Raw genomic sequence first — 22,655 nt, forward strand, 5'->3', positions numbered from 1 at the left:
CATCCACTGCACTAACGAGCCCTATCTGGATGGGGAAAGAACAAGTCGGTTATTGCCATAAAATATACAATATACATAAGCAGCGGCTCAAATTATCACATAGCACGACAACGGGGTGGGAGACAGAGAAACATGCACCATCCTATACCACACTGGACTTGTTGTAAAGAATAAAACATACATGCAAATGTATGTGAAATGTATCTGCATTCTGTCATTTATCTTTCCATTTCCACAACAATATAATAGGCCTACAGAAAATGACATATTTTACCATTGAGTTCATTCTCCACTAATGTTTCCTAAATAGTAAAATTTTCAAGTTGGACGTTAAGTCTTCTTAACACAATAGCCTCTACAAGAAACAAAAAAAAACAAAAACATATTTGTGCAATAATCGTTGAACTTCTGTAATTGTGTTCGTGGATGAAATGCCGGGCCCTTTTGCATTTTCAGGTTGTATTTCTAGTACACTTAGCGGCCCTGCTGACGAGCATTTATCACGTCTCTTTCAGTGATGGCCTCTGCTGAGCAGTCGTGCACCAGCTTCCACCAGCAGCACAGCGCATAAGGCAGAGACACACAACTTTGCCCCTGTGCCCTCGGAAGCGTGTGCGAGGAGAGACACAGAAAGAGAGCGAGAGAAAGAGAGAGAGAGAGAGACACCGTCATGTACAGTGTCGAGGACCTCCTCATTTCGCATGGATACAAATTACCCAAGAGCAGCAGTGGCCCACCCTCTGCCACGCCTTACGACAAGCGACCCACCGACTGCCAGCGTGAGCTGGTCGTGGACAACAGGGCCGACCGCGGCGGGACGCTGAATGGGTACGAGGCCGACCGGGGGCCTCCCTCGTCCCTTGCCGGGGTTTACGGCAGCAGGCATGCACTCCTGGCCAAGGGCTACGCCCACGCCCTCGCTGCTGACAACGAGAGAGGGGAGAGGCTCCTAATCCGGAGGAAATTAGGGGAACCTGGGAGCGGTAACCTAGGTGACACACAGGTCCTGGGTGATTCTCTCGCCACGGATAGCGGGTGAGTGTTTCTTTTTTCTTCTTCCTTTGCTTCTTCTCTTTTGAGATTCCCTCCCAACAACACTCCCCTCTAAACCCCACCCTCCCCCATGCACCCCACCCCATTCCTTCCCTCCCCTCTCCGGCTCTCCCCCTCCCCTAGCTGGGGCCCTTTGGTATTGCATGCAAAGCCGAGTCTGCACTGCGCAGGTTTTTTTTTTCTTTTCTCCCTCCCTCTCCCCTTCCCTCCTCTACTTCCCATTCCCCTCCTTTTGGAGCTGCAGAGTACTCTGTCTGCAGCAAGTAAAGCACTGCTCCCCTTGTGTTACGCTGGGACAACATGAGCAATTATGAAGGGTGCCTCCCCCCACCCCCCTCTGCACATATTTGACTTGTTTTCGTCCATGGCATAAGAGTACATGCTCTGCATCCCTCTGCAGAGCCCACCCATGCGCCAGTATATCTTCTTCACCAGCCTCCAGCAGGCAGGCAGACAGGGCTAAACAGCAGCAGCAGACAGGCAGCGAGAGGGCTGAGGGTGGACTGGAACATGCCTCAAGACAGGCGCGCAATCACTCCACTGTAAACACTGGCACACTGAATCACGCCCAGCACGTGCTCTGTGATGTAAGCATGTTGCTGGGCAAGTGTGCACAGCGCAGCAGCTCCCCGCAAGCCATACTGTACAGTAGCGTTAGAGCATATGCTGCTGCTATAGGAGGGAGCGTTCCATTGACTTTGCTTGTTTGCTTTAAAATGAATGAGTGCAGCGGCTCAGCGGCTCAATCAACCTCACAGTTTAGCGTAGACAGAAGTGAATCGTGAATGAGTCCGTTTTTGATTTTGCGATAATTTGAATGTTTATTAGATTGGATTGGGTTATTTTATTCTGTTATGATAGATTTACAGATTTATTTATTCATTGATTTATTTATGCCAGAGAGACAGCTTTGTGTTTCACCTCCCCTAGATAGGGTAGAAGAATAAATGATCATAGCTCTTTTTTAAGATCTGAAGTGTTTTATTTCAAAAGTCCAACCACAGTTTGAAAAACCAACTGCATCTTACATCTTACATCTCCCTCAGCTCAGTGAAATAGATTCCCTCTCCCACATCTGTCTCCTCTATACTCACTCTCATGGCTTTTGACTCGAAATGTATTTATTGCATTATTCTTTTGTTCTTGTCGTCAACTCCTTGTCCTGGCACTTCTCTCTTATACGCACATGATAACCTTTAAACACTATACGGCTCTGAACCTGCTTTTGCTATTGTTTTCTATACTGCAGTTTACAATGTTTGTAATTCCCTCTGGATGGGAGCGACGGCTCTAAATGTCTAACGTGTAGAACGTAAGGGGAAACTATAGTGACTGACTCCATTGTAACGCTGTCCATCACAGAGTGTTGTCACGGTGGCTTAAGGAGACGTGCCGGGATGTGACTGATGACCTGCGAATAATCAGGTTCACGGAAGCGTCTCGTCTGTGTGCTCGTTCTGCTGGAGTGCTCAGTTCAAACAACAAGACGGCAAACAATGATGGGCAAAATGTGAATTTAAAATAGCATTAGGGAGAGGGAGTTATAGCCAGATCCCCCGTCTTAAAAGGGTTGAAGATGTTCCGGGGAGAATGTGCGGACGGCCATCAATGACAATATAGTTTCAGCACTGCGACATGCACTTAATCACATGTGCTTAATCAGGGATAGGCGTGGACCTAAAGAAAAGGATATTGTTGGTAGACTGATAGACTACATTGCTAATAGACATGTGTATTCATTAATATAGTCACTTTTGCTTCCCTGGGGGGGTAACATTCAGGTGTCATGGCAGCACTGCAGTAGACATAAATTCATAAAACAAAGGACTGATTCAGGTAAGAGTATAGAGAGATACAACTTAGATCCAGAATACAACAAATAAGAATAAAGAAGTAGTAAAATCCAAATGACAGACATTAAATGGGGTTTTATTTTGTCCTTTTCTTTGAAAATAGTAGATGTACAACCACACCTTGTAGACCATGCAGTAGTTTCCAAACTTTTCAGGTGGGGAAACAGTGTTGTAGATGTAGACAAAGCCTGTTAGATCAGCTATTTTGGCCACGTGCCCACCCCCGTACGCCGGCGGTGACATATAAATCAGCCTTAAGTGGTTAAGAAGCAACAGTGGCTGAGTGTCCACATGACCAACTTTCATAATAAGGTCAGCACAATTTAATATGCAGATCATATTGCAGAAACGGCACATTTTACGCATGTCTTCAAGGGAGCCGGGAGCCGCTGACTTAAGCACTTCCGTCCCTGATGTGTGGCGCTCCTTCCTTCCTCTTGTCGTGTTGTGGAGGAAAGACTCCAGAAGATGAAACACTGCCTTGCATGTGGGCCAACATGCAGCGTTTTCTATTTGACAATTATCAATATCTCAGATTTAACTACTTAAAGAGGCACTATGTAACTTTCCTCTTCTACCCCGGATTTGAACCACGTTTCCTGCGCAAGGGCTGATTTGTTTTTTACCATTGAGGTAATAGAGCCTGCCTGGTAGCTCAAGGGAATAAATTGAAGGAAAGAATTCGTGTCTATAGATGAGATGTCTATAAATGTCTCAATAGAAGATCCTATATTTCATTACCATACTGTACTCGGTACTTGGACAAAATAAAAATGTATTCATTACAAAAAAGAAAAAAGAAAGAAGAAAAAAGTTACATAGTGCTGCTTTAACAGCACTTTAAAAATAAGAATAAAAGTGCAGAGTTTCTGAACATTTCTGAACATTTCTGGAAATGTTTGCCTACAAGGTCTTCTTTACACAATGAGTGGGATCGTGATAAATAAACAATCAGAAAATGTATCTGTGAATATTTCGCATCAAGCTGCTACAATTTTCTATAATTATAAAAACATTCATAGAGGTTGTTTGTATTTGCCCCCGAAAAGTTTCTTAAGGAATACATTACCCCCCCCCCCCGAGATTTGTCTTTGATCTGAGAGGTCATTGAAAGTTCAGCAAGCATTTTGCTTTGATGAAATGGTTAATTGAAACCGTTTTAACACACACTGATTTTAAATGTCCTAAATATCTCATGTTTGCTCAGATTGCTCTAGTGATTTTGAATGTGCTAAATATCTCATGTGTCCATCTAGTGAGTGTTCATTCACTAGAATGCGACGTTCTCTATTGAAGCCTTATATGAACGTGGTTTCAAGATGATCTTTCTCATAAATGTGAAGAAAACAATAATTCTGAGATAATAGAAAATCACACTTGTGTGAAGTGAGGGGCGCTCTTATCATCATTCATCATCACAATCCGGCCAATCACAATTGGCGCCCCCACTTTTCTGTCCTCACTTTGTATCCTCAATAAGTACATTGCTCAGCCAATCAAATCATCGCTATGGGGTGCTCAGCCAATCAAATCATCGCTATGGGGTACATACACACAAATACACAAAGCTGGGCATATATAGGTGGGGCGTCTCAAAAAACACCCAAGCTCTGACACAAGAAAGACTCAACCTATTTGAATTCTAGCAAATCGATTTGAACCAGTCTGAATGATAATAATATATTATATTAATACAATACAACTAGACTAGCAGCACATCTCCACTCACTGGTTGAAGGTGATCTCCCTGCATGCTCTTCCATTGAGAAGGACACCTACTGGTTGATTAGTAGTACTGCGTGCAGCTCGGGTGAAAAAGACCCGAGTTTGAACCCCGGTGAGGAAACGGCTTGCAGCGTTTGAGTGTCACCCTTGAGCTACTATATACATTGCGGACATAAACACAGGGGGTGCTACTGTATATAACAGCTGGTGGTGCTTTGCATCTATGATACTATGTGTGTGTCCTTGTTCTCAAGTGAAAACCATCAAGCCTATTACTGTATTACATCTTGTAAAAGATTGTTAGTTTTTCTACTGAGACTACGTGTGATCTATAGGCCTATATCCCAGCAAAACAGAGCCTGGACAAACGGCATTTGTGAATAATGCTTTGCACAGGAAAACATTATTCATGAAAAATGTAATATATATACTGAGAGATCAGATTAAATCTAGGATGTTGATAATTGTCATGCATGATCAATGCAGTATTGAACAGGGAATTGTGTATCAGAAAACTCTATACAATTGTCTTGAAAGACCTTTGTGTGGTGGTTGAATTGTATACTTCTTATACTATTTATGAATTTGTGCACCATACCATGTGAACATGGTTGTGAGTTAAATAAATGATGATGATGATGATGATGATGATGATGATGTTATGCAGCCCATTCCACTGTCCCATGTGTCGAAAAACCACAATCATCTGATCTGGCATCATAGTGACTTAGAACATGATACATGAATATTTTAACGATAATATAATGATAATTAATAGGAACTTAAAGTATACTACGTTAGTTCCATTGATCCAAGCGGTAACACAATCGATGGACTGATCATTCAAATAAACGCTGCATGTTCTGAAAATGGACGCGGCCTTTCGGATTGGCGTGTTAAGTGGTCAGATGTGTGTGCCGTCAATTGAGGTTTTTAAGTGGGCCCTGATCCAGAAAATACCATGTATTTGCCTAGGCAATTCATATATGTTAAGGTGTCTACAGTCTTAAAATAGAATAAATGTAAGTTTGAGTCACACTTTAGAAGCTGTAATAAATAAATGCATCATATATCAAAGTTAGCGAGGAATCTGCTGCATATTTAACTAGAAAGGTGTGGAAATTGGCTACTCAGAATGGGTAAGTCAGTCCTAGCTAACTAGAATGTATACTTTGGAAACTTTGAATGTATGTTTGCCTATAGACAAACGGAAAAGAATCTGAAAAATCGGACACATAAATCAGCAGTACGATACAAAAGCAAATAAATAATAAATAAAATAAAAATCACACTTGTGTGAAGTAAGTGAAATAATAAAGAAATGGCATAACAGCTTGTTGCCAATATGGTCCAATTCACACACATTCACACACCAACGGCATGCAGACCCAACTATGCTAGGTATAGGTAAGTACCAACCTGCTCTTCGGGGGAAGTTATAGGTTAAGTGTTATGTTCAACAACAAACTATAACCCAGGGAGACCCGGGGATCTTACGGTTCCTAAGTGAGCTGCCTCCAGCTCTACCTCCTGATCCACTGCCACCCCTTCTTATTAAGCCAACATTGATTCAGTCTGTATGTCACTAACTGCCTCCGGATCAGTGGGGACTTTTATTATGAAGAGCCCAAAATTCACCCCAAAATGAACCGGAAGCTAAATCACCTAAAAAAGCTAATGTGGCTATACCGTCTTTTTATAAGTCATCGGAAGTATTAAATGAGCAATAGCAACCGCGAGGTAGCGACAATTTCGTAATGATCCACTAACATCAACGTTTCAAGATCGCACTTGTTGGATGGCGGGGAATCGTTTCATTGACGCACCACAGGCAAGCCGAGCGTTACCTAGCGATGGAGACGCTTCTAGACAGTAGATAATCAGAAAGACCATTCTGAATCAATAAAAACCGGAAAAACACACACAGAGAACAACATAGCTACATTTAACTGTAGTCATGCCACCCTCCCAGTGTGTATGCTAATATTGCACTTTGTTTTGCTTTAGGTTCTACGATGTTCCCAGTTTGACGTACTCTGAGCCGCTGAGTCACGACGAGAGGGATGTGTCATACTGGAGGAGACGGGGGCAGGACTTCAGCGTCCTGCTGGACTACGCCGATGGCAGGGAGCTGCGGGCCTCTGCCGGCGCATGGAGGCCGCAGGCCCTGATAGCGGCAGAAGAGAGGCAAGCGCTTCAGCTATGGGAGGAGATCTCCTGGCTGAGGGACCCAGACGCAGCCCCGGGTCACTTGAGGGTGACTGGAGAGAGGAAGTGCCAGAGCCTGGGTACGGAGGAATGGAGGCCCGCTGTGGGGTTGGGGAGACATCTTTCTGATGGGGAAGGTGACAGGTGGGCTCAGGATCACCACCGCCTAAGGATCACAGACGGCACCTTTCACCCCAGAACTAAAGCCAAGTCACAGTCTCTCCCCAGGGTCCTTTCGCCTGATGGAACTGAAATCAGAGATCTAGTCCTGTCCAGGCCGAGCTTGCCAAGCTTACCGGACAGACAGAGGGTCAGCAGCACTGTTTTCTCTGGGCCTTACAGTAGGTATATCTACAGCGGTGCTGTTGGCAGGGATAGGTGGGGCAGGAATGCCTGGCCAAGCAGCCATGTTGCACTTTTACCAAAGCCCAGGTTCAGCAGGCCTTTGAAGCCTCCATCATACGAGATTCACCAGCAGACTAGGGGTAGCGCAGAAATGCTTGCTATAGACCAGGGTGCCAAACAAAAAGACAGGCCTATCTATTACCCAAGGGGTGGCGAGCTGCAGCAGAGACAAGACTATTTTGCACAACACTCTGCCATCTTTGGTGTGGAGCCGCCTGGCTACATTCCGCCCCCATCTTACCGCAGAGTGCTGCCCCCGAGACCAATCCCAATCAACCGCAATGAGATGGCAAACCTGAGGTGGAGGGGCGACACTCTGCACCTGACCAGCTCAGACCACGGGAGATGGTTTTCTAGGCAGACAGGGGGTTCGTGGTTGGAACACTATGGGGATCGAGGTATGCCCTATCGGAGACAGGTTCATTCTGGATACGAAGAACATCCAGGTCATTCCCGTTACTTACCCATCGAAGATCCAAGAGTGAGAAAATTCTCAGGAGGGCCTGGCGGAAATTCTCTCACTGACTCGGACAAGATCCGGAACATCAACAAAGAGTTTCCCTGCGCTAAGGTTTTTGGACAATCTACACATGATAGTGCCTTTCCCACCACACAGGGGCTAGCTCCCAATACCAATAGTCGAAAATCTCTCAATGACAATGACAGCAGTAATAGTAGATGGTGCAACAGGGGAATACATAAAGGAACTGACAGTGTAGCTGAACCAGTCGTAAGTCAAGTCTCAATGTCATCAATCCCAAACCGAGCTCCTGACCCCATCATGAGTCAAACCTCAATGTCATCAATCCCAAGCCGAGTTCCTGATCCCATCATGAGTCAAACCTCAATGTCATCAATCCCAAGCCGAGTTCCTGACCCCTACATGAGTCAAACCTCAATGTCATCAATCCCAAGCCGAGTTCCTGACCCCTACATGAGTCAAACCTCAATGTCATCAATCCCAAGCCGAGTTCCTGACCCCTACATGAGTCAAACCTCAATGTCATCAATCCCAAGCCGAGTTCCTGACCCCTACATGAGTCAAACCTCAATGTCATCAATCCCAAGCCGAGTTCCTGACCCCTACATGAGTCAAACCTCAATGTCATCAATTCCAAGCCGAGTTCCTGACCCCTACATGAGTCAAACCTCAATGTCATCAATCCCAAACCGAGCTCCTGACCCCATCATGAGTCAAACCTCAATGTCATCAATCCCAAGCCGAGTTCCTGATCCCATCATGAGTCAAACCTCAATGTCATCAATCCCAAGCCGAGTTCCTGACCCCTACATGAGTCAAACCTCAATGTCATCAATCCCAAGCCGAGTTCCTGACCCCTACATGAGTCAAACCTCAATGTCATCAATCCCAAGCCGGGTTCCTGACCCCTACATGAGTCAAACCTCAATGTCATCAATCCCAAGCCGAGTTCCTGACCCCCACATGAGTCAAACCTCAATGTCATCAATCCCAAGCCGAGTTCCTGACCCCCATATGAGTCAAACCTCAATGTCATCAATCCCAAACAGAGTTCCTGAAGCCCTCGCGACTCAAATCTCAATGTCATCAATGTCAAGTCGAGTTCCTGACCCCGTCGCGAGTCAAGTCTCAATGTCATCAATGTCAAGCAGAGTTCCTGAACCCCTCATGAGTCAAATCTCAATGTCATCAATGTCAAGTCGAGTTCCTGACCCCCTCGCGAGTCAAGTCTCAATGTCATCAATGTCAAGCAGAGTTCCTGACCCCCTCGCTAGTCAAATCTCTATGTCATCAATGTCAAGTAGAGTTCCTGACCCCGTCGCGAGTCAAATCTCTATGTCATCAAGTCGAGTTCCTGACCCCCTCGCGAGTCAAATATCTATGTCATCAATGTCAAGTCGAGTTCCTGACCCCCTCGCGAGTCAAATCTCTATGTCATCAATTTCTAGTCGAGTTCCTGACCCCCTTGCAAGTCAAATCTCTATGTCATCAATGTCAAGCCGAGCTACTGAAGCCCTCGCGAGTCAATACTCCATGTCATCAATGTCAAGCCGAGCCACTGAAGCCCTTGTGAGTCAATACTCAATGTCATCCATGTCAAGCCGAGCTTGTTCTGAAGCAGTCATGAGTCAGCCCTCAATGTCATCAATGTCAAGCCGAGGTCCTGAACTAGTCTTAAGTCAATACTCAATGTCATCAATCTCAAGCCGCGCAAATTTCTTTCCTTCAAGTATTCTCGGTAAACCACCACCTCCCCCATGCAAGCCTGCTGACCAGGGTTCATCTGAAACTGTCACAGAAGTAAAGAAGCCGGAACCGCCACCGGAACCACCAGAGAAATTGGACAAAACAAAAAATCTAAAAAAGAAACTTAGTGAAACAATATTCTGTCTTGTTTCCGTCCCTGTTACCCCACAGTTCAGTGGGATATTGCGTGACCAGAATAACAACAATGAAAAGCCTCCAGATCCGGTGGACAGTCCGAGTGAGAACAAGACTGGCCACTTAACAAACCAAAGTCTCCAAAGCACATCATCAGCCGAGGCCGAGCTGCAAGCCCTCACTGGTAGCTTCGCAAGCAGCAAAACGAGCAGCAGAGCGAGCAGTAAACTGGTGAAAAGATTACCCAGACCCCCTAAAATAAACCATTACAAGGAGATGAAATTGTCGGGAGATTCCTGGCCTGCAAACCAGTATCGAGACCAAGAGACTCAAACTAGCCCAGAGGCCCGAAAACCAGCCCCAATGGGGCCTGAAAACAAGGAAGCACAACAACAACAAGAAGAGCCTGTCCCCCAAGGAACAGATGTCCCCACGGACAGTGGCACTGGCAGTGTGGTAAGCACTGTCTTCACTTTCCCTATAAAAGGGGTGAAGAGCCTGAAACTATCCAGCAACAGCGCCTTCTCCCTGACCGCCACTTTCTCCAGCCAGCTGAATAAGAGCACAGCTCAGCCGCCAGATGCAGCAGCAGCAGAAGAATCACCCTCAGGAACCACGGAGGAGGCCGATCCAGAACCAAGTGATGAAGAAGAGGAGTTTGGGGAATTCCTGCTGAGGCCAGCAAGCCAGCGACCGTGGGATGCTGTGAAAGAGTTGGAGATCATCAATAAGGAGCTCCAGGAGCAGCAACAGCAGCAGAGCAGCAAGCAGCCCAGTGTTGACAAGTGCATTGAGGACCTCAACGAGGCCTACAAAGACATCTTGGAGCTAGGCACCCCTAGCAATAAGGTCCCCAACGGCTCAGTCCAAATCCCCGAGCGCATCAAGATCCGGCTGACATCAGAGCCCATAAAAAGGCCCAGCAGCCTTAGGCGTAGCGCAGTGAGCTGGTCAGTTGACCCAGAGTACAGAGAGATCAAGAGCGCCTTCTCGAGGCCCGCAACAAAATCAGTCACTTTCAGCAAGCAGCTTCGGGAGGAGCTTCCTGTCCCACCTCGGGAAACAGGCTTCAGAGAATACAGGGTCATTGCGCAACTTTCGCGCACACAGAGCAGCATGGACGGCAGGACAGTGAAACTGGACCTGCCCGATGAGCCTATTGAGATGCCAATTTGTGACTTTAGCCTCGCAGCAGCTGAGCTCCCGTGGGCAGATAGGCAACCCATGCAGGATGCCTCAACGCTTACCAGTCCCCCGGATTATGAGGACATATGCCCGACTTTGCGTCGGTCCAGAGACTCACTCCACAAAATATCCACAGATGGAGACAATCCTCTCGACAACAATGCAGCATCTGAGGAGGAGTGTCCCATTTGCAAGAGAGAGATGGAGAATCAGATGAGACAGGCCCCATTGCCTCCCCTCGACGAGGAGAACAGCTCTGACAGCTCCGGCAATCAAAATGGCAGCCCGCCACAACACGCCGCACTGGAACGCAGTGAGCCTGGATCGAATCAGTCTGGGTCTGAACTGTGTCCCAAAACGAGGGAGCAGCATTCGTTAACAGACGAGAACTCTGGAGGCGCTGAGAAAACGGATGCATCTGAGATCAAGTCTGCCGAGGGTAAGCCAGAGAATGGATCTACAGACATGTCGATAGTATTAGTGGAGGATGTGCCTGCAGATTCCCAAGTCACGGAGGAGCAGAGTGTTGAGCCAGAAACTAAAGTCTTCATAACTGAAATAGAAATAGCAGAAAGGGAACCAATTACAGGCGATAGCCCTGAAGACAGTGCAGAGAAAGGGACAGCTGAAGTGAAAGACGCGAGCTCGCAGTCCACAGCGGCCAATAACAGGCAGGAGCAAGAGAAGAAGCCATTTGCCGTCCCAGAACATAGACATGTTCCACGGACTCATCTGGGCCGAGAACACCCAGGGTTACCCGAGTTCCCACCAGACCGACTGCCTCTCTCTGTCCCCCCGATCCCTGATCGCAGACTCTCTCTCAGCCTGGAGGGCGAGAGGAGGATAAGGGGTCCTTCCCAACGCATAGAGGCTCTGCAGGACAAACTGGCTGCTTCGCCGAGTCGGGTGCCCGCGGAACGCCTGGCCCGTATGAAAGAGGTGGACGCTCTGTCTCGCCTGAGGAGTATCGGCATGAAGAGCATGGACTCTGTGGAGGGGGAGGCACAGGGGGAGGCACAGGGAGAGGAGGAGCCACAGGGGGAGGTGGGGCCACAGGGGGAAGGGGAGGAGGAGGATGGGGAGTCGACAGGTGGACAGACTGAGAATCTCCTTCCTGACCCCCAGAAGAAGGAGGATGATCCAGAGGTTACTTCTCGGCAAGGCTCTGAAGAGACGGTGTTGCAGAACGAGGAGGCGTCAACTCCCTCAGGTAGGACACACAATTTCACAGCAAATGCTGGTAAACGTAGTTGCAGTATGAAAATAATTATGATTAAAGATATAATCTTTTGGAACTCAACAACACATTGTCTATGTTGTTGTTGTTGTTGTTTATGTTAAAATACATAAATTATGTCATTTTTGGTACATTTTGGCAGACTCACAAATAAGAAAGTGATTAATAGTGTTTATTGTTTAGAGAAGTTGGCTCTATATATAATAAATATATAGAGACATATAATATAATAAACACATTTATGTAGAAGTAGTTATTGTGAAAAATATACCAGTGAAAGATTATATCAAAATTAACGTTCAGACTGCGCGATTACATACAATGTCAATGCAATGACAAGAATTGTGTGAACGGGTACCGGCGCGACCTGGCGTGGTACAAACGGGACGAACCAAGGCGAATATATATACGGTATTCAGGTCTGAATGCAAGAGCCCCCATGAGGTGAACGGAGTTGTAACTCTGTCTTACTCTATGGCTCTGACCAGACCTCCGAGGTGGATAGCTATGGTGGATGTTGGATAGTCTGGTGACACTGATGCGAGGTTACTCCGTGGTGAGAAATAATACAACTTATGCATGTACGGTATAAGGAATGACAGCTTGGCACACACGACAGATGACGCTCGAGAATGCAGCTAATATTGTTTATGCCGTTTGCTTTGATTGAATAAGTGATTGAACACGTATGCTGTAATATGATTTGATTTGGGTATGTTCTTTTTTTGTTGATTATCATGAATTAATCTAATTATAGTAGCCTAAACTAATACTATTATACTAAAAAGGATAAAGAGGAAGGGAAAAGAGACCTTTTCCCAGTACAATAATGTTTCAAGTTTACACATAGTGTACAAATAAATTACATGAATCAGTGCTGCAGATCAAACAGCAGTGACAAATGAAGAACTTTGTGCAAAATGTATCAGGTCTCTGAGACCCGATGAAGACCAGAGGCAGGCGAGGCAGGCATTTTTTAGCACCTCTGTCCACCTGTCGTTGATTTTTCAATGCAAGAATTGTTGGCCTCTATGGTGATACAAAACTCTTCAAAGTTAATTCTCTCAGAACAAACATGTCTTATCCTCTGTGTGCCCTAGAACCAAGTGACGCAAGCCGGGTGGAGACAGTGTAGAAGAACTGCGTCCCGTCGTCTGCATCAGAGTTTTCTCTTTAGCTCCAACACTGTGACCTGGCTGCCTACTAGAATGCCTTCATCTCATCCCAACACTGAAATGGCCTTCTTGTCCGACAAGAGCATTGTGTACACACCCCTCACCCGCCTCGGCGCTGCGTGGATTACTAAGAGTGCTGTTCCACTGCCAAAGGGAGGTGTCCCCTCAACCAAGGGGCAACTTCCACTACCCGCTGTCCTCCCCGTTCCCCGCTCCCTGTCCCCCCCACCCTACCCACGGCAGACTTTTCCGAGACCCCATTTGTACCCCCTATCCACCCCTGTATCCCATTCTCTTATAGGGTTTCTACTAGCTAATCTTCTTGTAGCGGCTTGTCCTCTCTTGTCTATCCCCATCCCCTATATGCTTTCCTCATTGGCAGACATTATGCAAATCTGTCCTGCATATACTAGAACTTCAACAACAACAAAACAAAAGTCCCGTAGTGAAGGTCGAGTCATTTCTCCACATTGCCGAGCGATCCTGTTTGTTTACGGGCAAGCTGTTAAAGGATATGAATGTAAGTGCTTATGTTTTACACTACGTAGACATAGGGGGAGTATTATTTTGTCATAAAGCTGTTTTGTGGCATTCAGAGTCCGATTACACCAAATTTTTACTGAGTTTTTGATTGTCATGGGTGAGGTAACAGCTGTTTTGAACTGGACATCACTGTCTTTGGCTCAAGAACTGTTTTCATTTCCAGACCAGATCCAATGAGTCTTTTATTTGTTTATGCTTTTTTTTAACACATCGTGCCCTGTCTCATGGCTTTTCTCCAACAACACAGTGTAAAACCATAATCCCATGGAGCTCTTCAGTGAAGAGTGGCTCTATACCGTATGACACGATAGATCAATGACAAACACATTGACTCTATGCGTGGAGAGGGGAGAGTTGCCTTCTGCATTCGGACGTGTGCGTGTCTCTGCAAGATCAGGTCTAGTACGTTCCTGCAAGTTCACCGATCATCAACCCGGTGTGTTATAGCTCCAATCTCCAGGTAATTTCAGGAAGCAATAACATCACAGGTTAAGTCGAAGCAGAGGTTGGTAACTAAAAAAATATTTAAAAGATAAAAAAAATAAAAAATAAAAAACATTTAAAAATGGTTACACGGACATAGAACAACAATAAAGATGGAGCAATATTGTTGTACAAACAGCAGTGGTGTAGTGGAGCTAGTTGTAGGAAGCATTGTCAGGAGTCTTAAAAGGATAAGGCTGGTGTTGTATTACATTTGGTTCCATTGCTTTCTTCCACCATCATTAAATTGTGGTTAAGTAAAGGCCAACTTTCCATAGATACAGAAAATAAATGTCGTCAGAATATTTACGTTTTTATTTTATTTAAAAAAAAATCTCCAATTATGGCTATTCTTTACTCAATGAAGTATATTATGGCTTTTGTGCTTAAATAAAACAAAACAAATAACTACACAATAATATGTAATAATGTCAAAAATAGTTATGTTTTTATGCAACCACAATTTGAGGATGGCGGATTACGTTGGTGGAACCAAGTGTGGGGGAAAAACATAACTCTGCCAGCATCCTTCAATGTGAGCCTGTCTTTCAAATCATATTACAGGGATATGGAATCGTGTCAGGGTATACAGTATGGGTGTGGGGCGGGTGCTTCTTACTTTCATTATATACTGTAGATGATCTATGTTCATACATCTGTATCAACAAAAAAAGGGAGAACATTTCAAGGAGTATTTATTTTTGTTATCATTGAATTGTTAATCAGTTTGCATAATGTACAAAATAAAATATATTTTAAATATTTTAAGAGATATTTTGTATTTAAACCATGATATTTTATTTCTCCACACCTCTATCAAGCTGAAAGTATCATTATGTCTGTATAGTATCATATTGAGAGTATTGCATACTTTTTCTAGTGCTTTAAAAAGAATCTGAGTGATGTGAGAAGGGATGGCCCTGTGGTGTGCCTTGAACACACAATTTGGTTTTAGCGAAACGCTAGGGCGCATCGTCGCGTGAATCTCGACAGGATGGGAAAATTCTGATAGTGCCATGATTTCCTATTTGATACAGTAGTGCTTTTTTCATATGCTAAACAACGAGAGTTGATGTTGGACGCACCTTGTGATATCTTATACGTCAAATCCATCTCGGATGTATTTCTTGTTGGTGGTCAGTCAGACATGTATTTATTTATTTTGTTGTCTTTGTATTTATTTTTTTGCCTTTGTCTTCCAGGCCAAACCATATATGATCTGTTGTTTTGTCGCTGTTTCAAAGCAACATGTTTAGAAATTAAAGTGGGAAAATATGTTGTTTTATCCATGCTGCCACAATTTTCTGACAGTCTGTCTGTCTGTCTGTCTCATGTCTTTCTTTCTTTCTTTCTTTCTTTTTGTTACTTTACTGCTGTCGGACACTGCCTTGAGAGATACAATGCATTACTGTTGTCAAACAAAAAAAGCACCTCCTGAGAAGATGTTTGTCAGGATTGATGAAGTGAATGTATATTTTCTAATTAAGTCTAATTGTGTGTGTGTGTGTGTGTGTGTGTGTGTGTGTGTGTGTGTGTGTGTGTGTGTGTGTGTGTGTGTGTGTGCGTGCGTGCGTGCGTGCGTGCGTGCGTGCGTGCGTGCGTGCGTGGATTTGGACAGGTTTCAAGTTCAAGAAAACTGAAACTGAAGGAAATCAAAAATCTAAATTCATTCAAAAAAAGGTTGTGTTTTTTCTGCAGCAGCAGTGCATTAGTATAATGCAACGACAGTGAATCTGTAGGAACCTCTTGTTGTTCAGTCATCATCAACCACGTTTCACTTAACTGTCATGTAGCATTCTGCAGTTGTAGCATTTTATTGACTTGGAACTTTGTCTTAGTATTTGTGTGACTTATTTACTGTAAATCTGGAGTGATCATGTCGCCTTATTTTGTGTGCATTACGTTGTACTTAAGGCAATGCCAAATAACAAACATACTAAGCACTGTTTCATACATTAGGTTTTTTACAAGCAACTTTACTGTTCTGCCATTTTCCTCCAGCCGGAGAGGTACAGTAGCAATTGTCTGTATGAGTCCACACACCGTCCATGCTCTTTTTATTCTGTAGAAATATGAATTTCAAACTGTGAACTTCAAATGAAACAAACACACACCAACAAACAAAACAACAAACGTAACCACTCTACAACACTGGAGTCCCTATTTTTGGGCATGTCATTATAAGCTAAAAATCTTTGATAAAAAAAAAACGCTGATCCACAAGCTCATGGCGCATCGTCGTCATGAGGCGTTGTGAGCTTGCACAGTACAGATCGGCTGCTTGAGGAAAAAGAAAACATTTATTTTTGTTATTTATTTATTGTTTAATATGACCTATAAATGGTTATTGGATACAGGAGTAACATTTAGCCTTTCTCAAGAAGCCCATATAGTTGGCATTATACAGGGAGGCCGAGCTAACATGCCCATATACTGAACCATTTCATCAATTCATTTCCAAGACCCATAGTAGGCCTTGCCTCGTGGTCTTGTATGTAAACTGCCCCTGACTACAGCAAAATGGCTATTTCGGTACCTACGCCCCCCCGCCGCCCGCCCCCACCAACACTAATTGGCATGTCAGGTACACACTAGAACATGGTGTTATTTGACTTTTTATACTGTAGGTTATGTGCAACATGAAGCAATTATGCACACTTGTAATATTTTCTATTTTCATATGAGATTTAAGTACGTTTTGTACTCGCTGCCATTTTTTTTTCTTCCTTGCATGAAATGCAAGAGAGAGGAGGTGAAAAATGTATTTGCATTTGGTACCCCGGTAGTAAAAAAAAACAGTGGGCAAAACTTTATTGTTTCATAATTTGATTTTCCAAACTATGCCAAGTATTTACAAGCTATTTTTAGAATAAATTAAAAGAAGTATCATCCATGGTTTCTTTTTTTCCTTTTAGGGCATACTATTTGTATCTACGGTATAAATCTGGGCATAATCCATAGTCATATGATTGTGCTACTGTTGTATGATACTGCAGTCTGATTCATAAATAAACTCTTTGCATGAAGGTGGTGTTTGTGATCAATCTGGCCAATGGGGCTATTTCATCAAATGAATGGCTTGTTTCATATCCTCCATTTGACAATCTCTATGCTTACAAAGATCATATGTTCTCCTTGGTTTGGTCGACCATATCGACCGTCTCGAGATGGTAGAGAAGGTCGAGATGGTTGAGTTGGTCGAGATGGTCGAGTTGAAAATGCTGTAATCTACACGTAGCATGTGATATCATTATCATGCATAAGTGACAAATAGACATTGATTCGTTTCGTCTGAAAATATAATATGAGCACTATGTAGCAATTTTTAGCAAGAAGTTATTTCAGGCCATACCTTTTTGTTTTGTTTTTTTCATCCTGCAGGGGAATTTCTGTTTCAGCTTTACCCAGCTGAGTGATACTGTACCTGGGTACCTGCAGGGACCTTCGAGTCCGGACTCCCAGGCGGGGGTCTAAGCATTCAGCTATACTGTATGGCCAGCCATGCTACATGTGCAGTACATGTGCTTCTGGAGATGATATAATCATGTATCTGTCAATCTTCTATATTTAGAGAACGTTTGGACCTTTGTTTGAGTGAAGAGACTATTTCTCCACCTCGTACATATGAAATCTGTTGGGTGGAGAGATAGTCTCAATACGATAGAGACCACTATTTTGTATCAGTGATCATACATGTAATTGCAATGTGAGAGTGCGGTCTAGCCAACAACAACTCCTGAACACAGGGTCAGGGTCATAGTAGCCTAACTAAGGCATCAAAGAGCATATAGGGCATGAAAAGGAAAATTAATGTATTGCGTGTGGCAGGAAATCATAAAGGTTCCATTTTGGCATATTATTTTCACTGTAAAAATAGCCTTAACAGTTTTTCCTCATAGCTGGGTATTTGTTACTGTACCCCCTGTGCAGTAACAAATACCCGACTGTAAGAAGGGGGGAAAAAAGCTAAATGATCAGCAGTTTAGTCATCCTTTATGCCTTGACAATACCCAGTGGCCTCATTTTTAAATTATTCCACAGAACGGTTGTTTGCTGAGTGCACACAGTCCCATGTGACACATACAGTTATACACACCGGGGAGTTGTCCGGTACAACCACCGTGGGCCATCCATTCCAGCATCTTGACTTAGGGAAATATGGGATAAGTGTCTTAAGTTCTTCACCTTAATTTGTTTTAAAAATAGGAGCGGATAGTATTATTAGTCAATCACTCAGCAGGAGATTGTTGCCCTAATTCCTTATTCAAATACTGCCTCACTTCCCCCCCTTCTAAGTTTTAACACACTTCTTTCTTTCTTTCTTTTTGTTACTTTACTGCTGTCGGACACTGCCTTGAGAGATACAATGCATTACTGTTGTCAAACAGTGTCTGTGTGTGCACCTAATCCGAAGGGTTGTCCATCGTAGTGTGCATGTACCAGTAGACCAAGGAAGACATTCCCAGTGCCACCACAAATTTAAATAAGCCTCATGGTGTCACTATGCCAATGACTTAAACTTTGACATCTTTGTGCATTTAATATTTATGTTTGCACCACAGATGGCGGAACACTGTATTTCTGACTGTAGACCCTCATAGATTTGATGCATGTTTTTGATATTTAGCTAAACAGTAGAAGTTCTACAGCTAGGGCCAGAGCTGACATGCAGGCCCAGGCCTGGAGGCCCAAAAGTCTGGGTGGCCCTTGGAAAATGGGGCCAACTGAGACCTACTGTTCCAGAGCCTGACCCTGAACTTCAGATGCCAAACCAAAACAGGTAAAGTAAAAGTAAAGGCTACCTTGGGCCCAGAGTAATATGTGGGCCCCAAAGATCCTAGGGCTATCACTTGGTTAGAAAGTTTAACAGGATAATGACTGAGGGAGAAGCTGTCCCTGAATCTGGCGGTTGAAATCCTGAAGACATCTGTAGCCCTTTCGCCTCTGTGAACGGGAGGGGTGGAAAAGTCTGTTGTTGGGGTGGGAGACATCCTTGATGATACTGAGGGCCTTAGGGCCGATTCATACTCCTATTTTACCGCTGTTTCGGCGCTGTAGTGCCGAAATGATTTCGGCTTGTCAGTGATTTTCAGTAGCACCGAAGAGCCGACTTTAGGACGGTACCCGCCCCCCCCCCCCGAACCTCAAATGACGTCACATTGTAGGCTCTACAGAGCCGAACCGACTTTTATTCGGCTCTAAAATAGGAGTATGAATCGGCTCTTAGACCGGCAGCATTGTTTGCAGTTTTCACCACCCTTTGCAGTGATTTCCGCTCCAAGACAGTGCAATTTCCATAGCAAGTTGTGATACACATGAGGTTAGTGTACTTTCAATGGTACAGTGGTAAAAGTGCAACATGACATGATGACAGCACTTTATCCAGTTGCATGTACAGTACTATACTGCATAATATGGCTGAGATTTCAATTACTTACTTGGAGAAGACTTGTCAAGTAATTTGTGGTTTATCATGAAGTGTGTACTGATGTCTCGTCTCATTAATTGTGTGGTGGTGTGGCTGATGCTGATTGGGGTCAGGTCATGCACGCACTCATGCACTCACTCACACATGCACGCACGCACGCACACACGCACGCACGCACGCACGTACGCATGCACGCACGCACACAGTAACTATAACAATAAAAGTATAGTTGCACTGCTCAGTTAGCACAGGTGCAATTTCTTTTGTAACGAATGCCTGATGCCAGAGACCTTTGCTTCCATGAAATATCTGAGATCATTTTCTAGATGATTGAACATGGATTTTATAATTGCTAGTTTGGCCACTTCAAATACACTTAAACTTAAAATAACTAATAACTGAAAATAGGCTGTGACGTGTTGTAAGTCGTGAAGTCTATTTTCGGTGCATGGCACGCTTCCATAAAAGACATATGCTGTGTCATTGCTGACTTCTATGGAATCCAAATGACTAAAATCAGCCATGGTGACTCACTGACTGAGACTTTAATCCATGGATATTGATAACATACCTGGACCATTGATAGGCTATATGCCAGTCATGCAGGGTCGTTCCTGTGTTAGTTTGCACGTTACCACTATAATTCACTGTGGTTCACTTTATGGCCCTGAGGCCATGATCCTGGGCCCAGCACACATGGACTCAAGATCCGGCCCTGAGGCCCTGAACACTGCATATTTTACCTATAGCCTATAGTAGGCTACCACTCCTGTGCTCATACTATAGGCTACCTTACATTATGCCCACATATACTTTATGCTCTGTGCACAGCCTATTTCTTTATTTCTTATATATGTTGTATGTAGGCCTGCCGCCTATAACTATTGTGAATGCAATTAGGAAGGAAGGACCTCCTTTCTATCTGGTGTATAGCTACTTCATAAAGATGAAGTTATGATTGATAGCTATAGGGGTCTTTCCTTAATTCTTGCTCAAAACATTTTTAGACAATTTAAAAATGTTCTTTTATTTAAATTTTATAATACAGGCTACTTTCTAGCATTGGGTGTTATAATCAAGACAACAGAAGTGGGTGGCTTTCAGGAAAAGAATAAAGTCCAGATTGACATATGTTTCTGAAGACAGTCGCCGTTCAGATCCCCTGAACGTTGTGGCACAAAAATATAATAACCTTAAATGTTAAGATGAAATGCTATATCAAACCCAAGGCCATTAAATCTGTCTTAGGCACAACTAACACATAGGCTATGAGTTACATTGCTTATCGGTAACTTAATAGCCACAGCCCAGTCTTCAAACAATTGCCAATTTGCTGACGTCACTGGCACGCGGATATGCCCGCCTACTCCAAAGACACGTCTGACAAAACACGTGGTAGGCCTAGGTCAGGATATAGGCTATGTAATTTGTTTACATAAATGTATACGAATTTAAACTAACTTCTGACTGAGTCAATTACAATTAAGTTACACCATAGGCTACATCAACAGACTACGACTACTGTAGTAGGCCTATAGTTATAGTATTATTCAATGAATCACTGTCAGACAGTCGGTTGTCATCACAGCTGCTCTACAGTCGGTAAGTGAACTGTTGTCGCTCCACACAGCTGTCAATATGGGGAATACGACATTTCAGAAATGCAGCGCAGTGACAGATGTAGGCTATCCAAATGCCGCCCATACATACTACATTAATTCTCATTCGTCATTCATAACTTGCATGCATCGTGGAATGTGCCACGGCAGGTGGCAAAGAAACAAACGACGACACTATAGTTCAACACGCAACACAACAACAAACTGTGAAACTCACTCACTCAAACCATAGGCTATATGAGACGATGGGGAAGGCTCTTTTGAAATGCATGAGGATATTTTCTCACTTTGAACTTATACCACATAATTATGATACTACTTACTACCGTGTAAATGAGCTATTTTGATTTAGGATTTGGTTGACTGCATTACCTGCAATAGCAGAATAAAGCCACTAGATGACGACAAACTGTAATCCACTGCTAAAGCCTCCCCTACGCTACAAGAGTTTTGACAAGATTTTGGAAAGATTTTTAAAAGACTACATTCTAGTAGTATATGAGATGAGATGAGACGATGATAATGTGATGAGAATCTTCCCAAAATCTTCCCAAAATCTTGCCAAAACTGTTGTAGTGTATGAGAGACTTAATAGGCAAAAGTCAGTGCCCCTCTGTCTTGCAAGGCAGATATTTTGTAATGACTTGACTTTTACAAATACAGAAAGCCTTCTGGGGTAGGCTACAGAAGGCCTAGCCTATATCCCCAAATGGTGAAATATTCCAGAAACTTTAAGTCTTTAACCAGATTATGTTGCTTAAAGATGGAGTAGGCCTATCGTGATCTTTTTCCACCCTAAAACATGATAATCAGCTATTATTTTTTTTTCTCAAAAAAGTGTACAGTATTTGTTTTTTCGTTTTTATATGGACTCAAGCACACACCAGTTCATTAAGTGGTTTGCCTGGTGGGTGGTGATGGATGGTGATCACTGATCACCCTGAACTGAAGCTGCATCCACAACTTTTGTTGCATGATAAAGGGAGGGGATGATATTGTGTTCCAAAAAAATGTATTTGCAATATCCATCCAGCCCATTGAGCCCTATAGGTAATTTAGTCAGTCATGGAAATTATTTTGAGTTTATCAATGCATTAAAAGAAAAACAATAATAAGGTTTCCTTTGTGTGGAAAATAGAACTGCTACGTACATCTCCTGTCATTGGCTACGTTTACATGAGCAGTTAAATCCCCTTTTCATTCCGAATAGAAGTTCAATCCTATTAAACGTTGTTATGTAAACACCTACAAAAACTTACATCCGAATGAAAACGCTCGATGCGATCTAAAAACCATTCCGATGTCACTGGCCGGATTACTCCGATTTTCAATGCGATTGAAAGAAATTTGACTCATGTATACACTGCTTCGGATGTAAA

At 43.7% G+C, this 22,655-nt stretch overlaps 1 protein-coding gene across 1 annotated transcript; it reads left to right on the forward strand.

The window, feature by feature from the left end:
* Positions 1-670: 670 nt before the first annotated feature.
* Positions 671-13,163, forward strand: jcadb (junctional cadherin 5 associated b; the record flags this gene model as incomplete). The annotated part of the gene is made up of 4 exons (XM_080778863.1): positions 671-1,035; positions 6,639-7,991; positions 9,432-12,001; positions 13,129-13,163. The coding sequence occupies 4 exons, from the start codon at positions 671-673 to the stop codon at positions 13,161-13,163; spliced, it is 4,323 nt and encodes a 1,440-aa protein (XP_080634989.1).
* Between the last annotated feature and the right edge of the window lie 9,492 nt (positions 13,164-22,655).

The sequence above is a fragment of the Protomyctophum bolini genome (genome assembly GCF_963924005.1).
Source record: "Protomyctophum bolini genome assembly, chromosome: 12".
NCBI lineage: Eukaryota > Metazoa > Chordata > Actinopteri > Myctophiformes > Myctophidae > Protomyctophum > Protomyctophum bolini.